The 9,846-nt window shown below is 43.4% G+C and overlaps 1 protein-coding gene across 1 annotated transcript; it reads right to left on the bottom strand.

Moving 5' to 3' along the window:
- Positions 1–2,102: 2,102 nt before the first annotated feature.
- Positions 2,103–9,807, bottom strand: TERF2IP (TERF2 interacting protein). The gene is made up of 3 exons (XM_059381292.1): positions 9,046–9,807; positions 3,922–4,046; positions 2,103–3,356 (listed from the first exon to the last, which is right to left on the bottom strand). Exons 1-3 carry the CDS (start codon positions 9,719–9,721, stop codon positions 2,952–2,954), a joined length of 1,206 nt encoding a protein of 401 aa, XP_059237275.1. The 5' UTR covers positions 9,722–9,807; the 3' UTR covers positions 2,103–2,951.
- Positions 9,808–9,846: the final 39 nt, after the last annotated feature.

The following is a 9,846-nucleotide window of genomic DNA, read 5'->3' as shown; positions in this document are numbered from 1 at the left end:
CAAAGTATCTGCCTGTTTGGTTTCTTCTGAGGCCTGTTTCTTTGCTATGCAAACGGCCATCTTCTTCCTGTGTCCTCACATGGTCTTCCCTCTGGGCACACACTGCAGTGTGCCTCTCCATGTATCCAAATTTCCTCTTCTTGCATTTGGTTTTCTTAGCTTTCAGTATATGGTCTCTGGTTTAGGTTTTGGTTTGCTTGGGTGGCACTAGAGCCACCCCCGTCTAATGAGCTCCATGTTTTAACTACTTTAACCTCTGTAAAAATTTATTTGTAAAAAGTTTCCACTACCTGCTTTAAAAATATTAGAAAATAATTTGATTTACTTAAGTCTATATTGTGGAAAAGCCTCCAGTTAAATACACAAAACAGGCAGAACAGTTAGCAGCAAGCTTCTCTGAAGAGCTCAGATGAGCTCTTCATATCTTTGGACACAAATTTATGACCTGAGGCAGCCCACAGTGCCCAGGCGCCAAGCTTGTAAAACCTGATTCATTCCCCAGAAACACCCCAAAGGCAACAAACTATCAAAACTGAATGCTGCAGAACTGAGGAAGCCCTTTGTTGTTGACAGGCACAACCATACTGAAAACTAGAGAATCTGAGAGGATAAAAGCAAAAAGATAAGCAGAATAAGTTTTATGGTAATGTTTATTATTGACAGAGAAGCATAAATGGCATTTGCTTCAAGAAAATATGCTCAAGGGGCACCTGGGTGGCTCAGTCAGTTAAGTGTCTGCCTTTGGCTCAGGTCATGATCCCAAGGTCCTGGGATTGAGCCTCACATGGAACTCCCTGCTCAGCAGGGATCTGCTTTTCCCTCCCCTTCTGTGCTCTCTCTCTCTCAAGTAAATAAAAAAATTTTTTTAACGGGGGAGAATAAAAGAAAATATGCTAAAGAAACATATTAACAACCCTAAGGTAAAGCACAGAAAAATGAGAACTCAAAAGGTTAAGTCCAGGCTGATGATAACAGATAATAATCCACTACTGGGTGGATATTCTTGTTCCTAGAGAAGGTCACTAGGATTTATCTGTACAATTGAAGGTTTTTAGACGACTTTTATTTGGGGACTTACGTTCCCCTTCACACATTCCCAGGGAAGGTTATACAATCTGCAGCCCAATAAAGACAGACCTTGAAATTTAAGTCAATCTAGTCATTTAAGAAGTTAGGAAGGGGCATGTGCCAAAATTCTAGAAAATGAGAAGTCTAGGGGCTTCTGAGAACGGTCACTGACCAATAAAGGAGAAACAAGGAGGAAACAGTCCCTCTCCCACTGTTAGAACTACAGCAGCCAACTTCTGACAATGAAGTAAGCAGGCTACAAGACAAGCTAGAGATAGAGCAGAAAAATTTTAACTCGTAAGTTAACTGCCTCAGGACTTCTTATTATATATACAAGATATAATCCCATTTCCCTTGTTTGAAGTCCTGTAGGTTAAGTTTTCTGTTATAAGCAATTAAATGCAACTTATGGATATAGGCAGAGGAGGGATATGATCCAGCAAACAGCATTAGACCAAAAACAAGAGATCTCAAGAATTCAAGCAGCAGCTTCAACCTTTAAAATGCAAATATATCCGCTTTAAAGGGACAGGGAACAAAGGAAGACTGAACACCAGGAGCATAATCCACTGCTGCAGTTCGCAAAGAGGAGACCAGAAAAAATGTTTCTGCCACTAATGAAGGTATAGAAGTTATTTAAGTCTTAGAAATTTTCAAAAGCTTAAGTGGGGGGTGGGGAATAATGAGGAAGGTCCAGGGGCATCTGGGTTGCTTCAATGGAACATGCTGGAATGGTGAGTGCCCAGAGAACATGGGTAGGGCACCGACTCCTTCTGTTACACACCTGCTGGTTCGTGATTCGCTCCTCTCCACTCCAGCTCTCAGCAGTTCCCAGTGTTCCGCCTTCTCTCACAGTCCTTGATGCAGATCGTCTCTCTGCTCCATCCGGAAGAACTACCATCTTTTTAATAGCCTACTAGTTCTAAAATGAAACCACTCTGTTCTTTATTGACCTAATTAGGATCCAAAAAATGTCAGTTCCTTCATGGTTTTTACATTAAAAATGTTTTGTGAACACAATCAAATAAAAACACTTGGAGACTCAAAGTTCTATTTATTTTCAACAAAAAAAGCAACACAACAAAGAGGAATCAATTCACTAATTTGTAAATCTAACACAATCCTTAGCACAAACTATTTTCAATAAATAAGAACACATTACTATTAACTGAGTAAGACTGTTTTTAAGACTCTCTAGGGTTCTGTGTCTGTTTTAAACAAAACTGGGTGATAAAGAAACACGTGTCACAAGTATGACTGACAAAGACTGGAAGAAAAGAACAGCCAAGGAGCAGGTCCCCAAATAGTAAGTTAACAAAGGGAATATGGGATTTCCAAAGCAGTTGAGAAATCAGAGCTCACGAGAAGATGCAAGGGTTTAGGGAAGTCTATATTCAAGGCCTTGTAATTAAAACTTTCCACATTTCTAGATTCTTGATTTGGAATCTATACAATCTAGAGGAGCTTCTGCCAAAAGATTGGAAGCTCTTTATTCATGCTGCCCAGAAAGACCAATCTCCTAATCTCCCTCCTTTGACTCTGTCCCTAGCTCCTGAAACAATATAGTAAGGTATCCATTCAGAAAGGATTACTACTACACAGGCCAACCTCCCCCTGGTTTAGATTTTCCTTTCATAAACACGCCGATACTGCCACGGACAGCTCTAAATATATCCAATGTCTTTTACTTTTAGCCTCCTACACAACTCTGCTTGGCTACAAAATCTAATACTCACAGAGAAGCCTATGCAGGGCAATGGCAGCATTGGTCAGAAGACAAGTGTCAGTTCCAATGTACAAATCTCTGAAGTTCAATGATCACAAATCTTTTTTTTTTTTAACCTCACTTGCCAGGTGTTTTCTCTTTTCTCATATCCTGCCAATTATTTCTTTCGGAATTCAATCCTCCGAGCCACATTCTGAGCACCAAATTTTTTGACCAATGCATCTCGGGCATCCTCATCATCTTTTTGCAAATCTAAGTCATCCTGTCGGGACCAAATGGGATACCCATCAGCCCTCTGACCAGACTCTAAAAAGGAGGAAGTAGCCTCCAGCTCACCACTATTTTTTAGGAAGGCTTGTGTTACTGTTGACAGATCCAAGTTAAACTTTTCCATTAACTGCCGGATGATCTTAATAGCAGCTCCCACCTCTGGTGCAGAAACTTTTTCTTCTTCTTCTTCTTCCTCATCCTCATCAGGCTGTGTCTCAGAATCTTCCTCAGGTGTGGGTGGATCATCGTCACACATGGTTATGTGTATTTCAAAATCAGGGCTCTCGTCAACCTAGAGAAAGTGATGAATATGACCAGTTCCTAATTACCAAGTCCCAATTTACTCTTTCAGTATCTACTCTCTCAACCACACCGCCCCCCCGCTTTGTCCTTTTCACGCCAATCACACTGAACTTCCCTCAGTCCCTTCAGTACCATCATGCTCCTTCTTATGTTATTCATGTTGGACGTGTTTACATATACTTACAGATAATGGGTTAAGGGGGGACTGACCGTGTGTGTGTGTAGGTGGAAAATATGCAGTGTTTATGCATACATTATGAGCACATACGTTTATATATATAACTACAGTATTCCCACAAAACACCAGAAGCTACACTAAATATTAAAAAATGTTTGTGCATACACGTATTCATTAGGTGATCTGTTAAAAGTTTGACTTCACTCTCAGATTGTAAGCTACATATCTGAAACCAAGATCAATCCCACTTTCTATTCTCCCTCTCCCACACCCCCACCCTTACCTTGCTGGGCCTCAGGTGTACAAAAAGAGTTAATTCAATAACGAATTTTAAAGAAGAATGAAGTAGGGAAGAAGTTAAACCTACTCAACATACCACAATCTCCTCAAACTCCCGGGTGGCTTCTACAAGCATCTTTTTGACTGCTTCATCATTCTCCTTGATCTCTTCCTTTACATATTCCTCCTCAGGTAAGTCTGGAGTTCTCTTATTCTGTGGTTCTATTAAAGAGAAGAACATCACCAAATTAGAAGTAGCCTCTTTTTTACAGAAACCAAAAATACAATGCATGCTCTATGAGCTCTTAGCCAGAAGTGAGCCTGTACATTTTTTCTATTAGAAGACACCAGTTTTGGATCTGAAGGTTTAGAAGAACATAAGATAAGCATATTCAAAAATTTCTAACTTGATTCTGAAAAGTTGTACTATCCAAATGAAGATATTTTTCCCAGGCTCTAACACATAAAATAAAAATATTCTTAAAGTGTTAATTCATTTTTGCTTTCTATTTATAAATGTGTAAATTAACAAAATCGTGCCATAAATCGGGTTCTCTTCTCTGTGAAGTAGATTATGAAATGGAGATTAACACGTAGGTGTTTATTAGGGTGCACTTCTGGCAAAACACCTGTTGAGAAGAAAGCAGGATAGGAGCGAAGTTGAGTGGTGAAAAAGCTCCAACAAAGCCTCCGCTGAAACCATGGGGAAGTCTGGAGCTGGCCAAGTTGAGGTGAGGAAGCCATGACAAAATTCGCCATAGATCAGTCCCTAAATGCTAGCCATCCTAAGATGACAAGACTTTGGGCAAGATGCCTCTCCCAGCCATTGCAGACAATTAGGAGGGTGCACCACAAGCCACTACATCCCATCTACAGAAAGGAGGGTCTCCTAAAGCTCAGCATCCTCTGGTGTCTCTTTTTCTCTTTGTTCTCTAAGGATTTAATTCTGCTTTCTTTTCCACTTAACAAAAACTGACTACCAAGGAGCAGCAGAGAAAGTTGTGATGTAACTGCTCTGTATCCTGATTTAGGTGTGGTTACAACAATTATATACATACTAAAATACACAACTGGAAAATAATATGGTGGCCCCTCAAAATACTACACACAAAATTACCATATGATCCAGCAATTCCAATTCTGAATGTATACTTAAAAGAAATGAAACCAGAGTCTCAAACAGCTATTAGTACACCCATATTCACAGAAGCATTACTCACAACAGCCAAGATAGGGAAATAACCTAAGTGTCCCTTGATGGATGACCAAATAAACAAAATATGGCCTATACATGCAGCAGAATATTCAGCTTTAAAAAGACAGGAAATTCAGACACATACTACAACATGGACACTGTGCTAAATGAAATAAACCAATCATAAAAGGACAAATGTATGATTCCAGTTACATGAAGTAGACCAAATTCATAAAGACAAAAAAGGAGAAGGGTGGTTGTCAGGAGCTGGGGGAAGGAGCAAAGGGGAGTCAGTGCTTAATGGGTACAGAGTTTTAGTTTTAGAAAAAGAAAAAGTTCTGAAGACAGACGGTGGTGATGGTTACATGACAACATGAATGTACTTAAGGCCACCAAAGTGAACACTTAAAAATGGATAAAATGGCAAATTTTATGTAACATATATATTACCAAAAAGATATCTCTAGATATTACCCATTTTGTTCATGTACCCACTGATAAAAAACAACACTTCCTTGTTCTGATTTACTTTCCTGAAAAACATCACCACACACATTTGTTATTTAAGTTTCTATGGGTCATAAGTCCAGGCATGGTTTCTATCGATCCTCTGATCAGGGTCCAGTTTATTTTTATTTAATAACAATATTCTGCATTTGCTTATCGGCCATTCATTTCCTTTTCCGGAAAATCCTAGTTCCATTTCTTTTGCTCATTTTTATTAGTTTCCGTTCACTAACTTCTACCAGCTCTTTGGACATTAAGGAAACAATGCTGCCATGTATTAGGACTCTTTTTCCAGTTTGCTCTCTGACTTTATCATGAAAAGTTTTTAATTTCAAATAATTGAACAAAAATTTTTTTTAATCTCTCTGGTTTCAGGACTATCACCATGCAAATATTAAAAAGCATATCCAAGGCAACCTACTGCAAATCATACATCCAATAAGAGGTTAATATCCAGAATAAAGAGTGCAAACAACTCCATAACAAAAAAAAATTCCAATTAAAAAATAGAGAATCTGAATAAACATTTTTCCAAAGAAAACATACAAATGGCCAAGAGGCACATGAAAAGATGCTCAATATCACTAATCATCAGTGAAATGCAAATGAAAACCACAATGAAGTATCACAAAACACCTGTCAGAACGGCTATTAACAAAAAGACAAGAAATAACAAGTATTGAACAAGATGTAGAAAGAAGGAACCTTCGGGCATTGCTGGGGGGAGTGTAAGCTGGTGCAGCCACTATAGAACCAATGAGGTTCCTCAAAAAATTAAAAACAGAACCGCCATACAATACAGCAATACCACTCTGTCGTATCAATCTGAAGAAAATGAAAGCACTGGGGAGCCTGGGTGGCTCAGTGAGTTAAGCCTCTGCCTTCGGCTCAGATCATGATCTCAGATCTCAGATCCCTCTCAGGGATTGAGCCCTGCATCGGGCTCTCTGTTTGGCCGGGAGCCTGCTTCTCCCTCTCTCTCTGCCTGCCTCTCTGCCTTGTGATCTCTGTCTGTCAGATAATAAAATCTTAAAAAAAAAAAATGAAAGCACTAATGTGAAAAGATATATATATACAACCCATCATTCACTGCACCATTATTTACAAGAGCCAAGATACAGTAACAACCCCAATGTCCACTGATAAAAACGAATGGATTAAAATGTGGTGCATGCACACATACGCAGGTACACATACACACACACACACACACACAGGACTACTACTCAGTTGGTGTGTAGGAAAAAAAAAAAACCCAATAAGGAAATCTTGCCACCTACAACAATATGGCCAGACCAAGAGGATATTATACTAGTGAAATAAATCAGAAAAAGACAAATACCATGTGATTTCAATCATAAGTGCAATCTGAAACCAACCAAACTAAACAAAACCTAAGCTCACAGATACAGAGAATGGAGATGGAAGAGGGCTGACATGGGGGGGGAGGGATGCAGGGCAGCAAAATGGAGAAGGGGATCAAGAAGTACAAACTTCCAGGTATAAAATAAATAAATCATGGGGGTAAAATGTACGTACAGTACAGGGAATACAATCAATGATACTGTATTAACCTGCATGATGACAGATAGTAGCCTAACTTACTGTGACAGTTTGCAATGTATGCAAATGTAGAATCCCTAGGTTGCATACTTGAAACTAATACTGTATGCCAACTGTACTCCAGATTTTAAAAAAGATTAATAAACAATACCAGAATTAAAAAATAAACTTAAAATATATTCAGGCATTTTTTCTTCCAAGTTATTTCTTTTTTCTTTTCTTTTTTAAGTAATCTCTACACCCAAGTTAGGGCTCAAACCTACAACCCTGAGATCAAGAGTCACATCCTCAGGGTGCCTGGGTGATTCAGTGGGTTAGGCCTCTGTATTCTTCTCAGGTCCTGATCTCAGGGTCGTGGGATCAAGCCCTGCTTGGGCTCTCTGCTCCGTGGGGAGCCTGCTTGCCCCTCTCTCTCTGCCTGCCTCTCTGCCTACCGGTGCGTGCGCTCGCGCGCGCGCGCTCTCTCTCTCTCTCTCTCTCTGTCAAATTAATTAATTAATTAATTAATTTTAAAAAAAAAAAGATTCACATGTTCTACCGGCTGAGCCAGCCAGGCACCCCCTTATCCATATCTTCTTAGTCATTTTGGGATTTTAATCTTTACAATTAAATACCCGATCAACAAAATATTAGAGTATGGTGAAGCCAACTTAATTTTCTCCAAAGTTCCAAACAGCCTGTAGGCCCAACACTACCAATTTAAAAGCAAAGCCCTACACGACCTACCCCACCCATACACATAGCCTTGTCCTCTCTTGCAAAACTCTCTGTTGCTTACTCCATTCTAGCCACACTGGTCTTTGTTGCTCCAAGAACACACCAGCTACATTCCCACCTCCAGGCCTCTGCAGGTAATATTCCCTCTGCCTGAAACACTTCCTCAGATAACCACCTGGCTTGCTCTTTTGGTCTCTGTTCAAGCATGTAGTGACCTTCCCTGATCACCCTGTAGAAAACAACCTCCTCCCCAGCCATTACCCTGATTTTATTTTTCTCTATAGCACTTACCACTGCCCAGCTAGCATGTTAAGTTCCATGACCGCAGGGACTTTTACTTATTGTTATATCCCAGCAGGATAACAGTGTCTGGCACTCAAATATCTGTTGAATGAATGAATCTGAAATGTCACGTTTACCAAAAACAAAATTCTACTAAGCATGCTGAACTACCTCCCCAGACCTGAAGTGTTCCATGGGACTAGCCAGCCACCTAAGGAAAGGGGCGGGGGTGGGGAGGCGGGGGGGGGGGGGGGGGGCGGGGGGGGGGGGGGGGGGGGAAGGGGGGGGTGGGGGGGGGGGGGGGGGGGGGGGGGGGGGGGGGGGGGGGGGGGGTGACATGCTTCTTTCAACAAAAGGGTCTGTCAGTTTAAGTTACATCAGAAGTGAAGCATCTTCACAGCTCTGCACTAAGTCCTAACCAACCTGCATCCCCACGTCCAATTCGACTGCATTAAAAACTCACTTCACCTGAGCCAGAGACCAGCAAGACCATTCCAACCGATGAAACCTGCTGCGAGTACGCACAGAAGCCAAAACATGAAATAAACTGGTCCGGCATGCCTTTAAAAAGGCGTATACTCTATCTGAACTCATAGGAATATATTTTTTTAACGAGTTTCTGGAAAAGAAACCCTAAAAGCTGGTTAACAACACACTGCCTCCGGGGAAGACAACTGGGTAGGTGGTTCGTAAGAAGGGGGGGGTAGGTATCTCTAGATAGTCTTTTTGTACCTTTTGAACATCAAACCACGTCAGTTCCCTAGTTATCTGGAAAATATATCTTTAAGTGCGATTAAGAAAATGGTGCAGTTTTACCCGGATGTCTAAAGGGGCGGGGGGAGGGCCGGGCGACGCCACCAGCCGCGCCAACATGGATGCCCAGCAGGAAGGGGAAGGCGCCCCGCCCCCACCCGCACAGGTGCAGCGCAGGTGCCGCGTTCGCGGCAGAGGCCTCACCCCCGCTGTCAGCAGCTTCGGGATCCTGCTCAGCTTTCCGCTTGAGCTTCTGGGACGAGGGGCTCACTGGGGCGTCCCCCAACAGGTACTTGTGCTCCTGGCCCCGCAGGTGCTTGAGGTAGCGGTCCTTCAGGGACTGCCACGAATGCTGGGTGAGCGAGCTCTTCTCCATCGCCTTCCACAAAGCGGTGCCGGTGACGGAGCTCGCCGAGCGGGCATTTTCCTTCACGTACGTCAAGATGGCCACGTCGTCCGCGTCCGTGAAGGCGATGCGCCCCCCGTGCGGCTGCGGCTCGGACTGCGCGGCGGCCGCGGCGCCCCCCTCGGCCTGGGCCCCGGCCTTCGTCTCCGGTGCCTGGTCGGCCGCCGAGCCGAGTCGATAGTCGTCCAGGTCGAGCCTCTCGTTGCGATCCACGCAGTCCATGATGTACTGCGTGGAGATGAAGTCTCCCGAGGCCTCGGCCGCCGCCTCCCCCGGCTGGGCCAGCAGCACGGCCCCGGGCTCCTGCACCCGGCACAGGGTGCCGCCGCCGTGCAGGATGAGCGTCGAGACCCGGCGCTTGGCCGGGCTGGGACGCACGTAGAAGGACATGGAACTGCCATCTTCCCTCACGAACAGAGTCGAGGAATGGGTGAGCCCGTTGGGGTCTTTGCCGAACTCCATCGTCTCCGCCATAGCTGACGCCAGGTACCACAGGAGCGGCCCCCAACCGAGCTCTGACGCGCCAGAGCAAAATAGAACCAACAGGCGCTCCCTACGCGGCGGCCGCGAAGCCCCGCCCTGCGCCTGCGCAGCAGCAG

The sequence above is a fragment of the Mustela nigripes genome, chromosome 17 (assembly GCF_022355385.1).
Source record: "Mustela nigripes isolate SB6536 chromosome 17, MUSNIG.SB6536, whole genome shotgun sequence".
Classification (NCBI taxonomy): domain Eukaryota; kingdom Metazoa; phylum Chordata; class Mammalia; order Carnivora; family Mustelidae; genus Mustela; species Mustela nigripes.
Note: the sequence above shows the minus strand (reverse complement) of the source record. Positions and strands in the feature narration are given on the sequence as shown.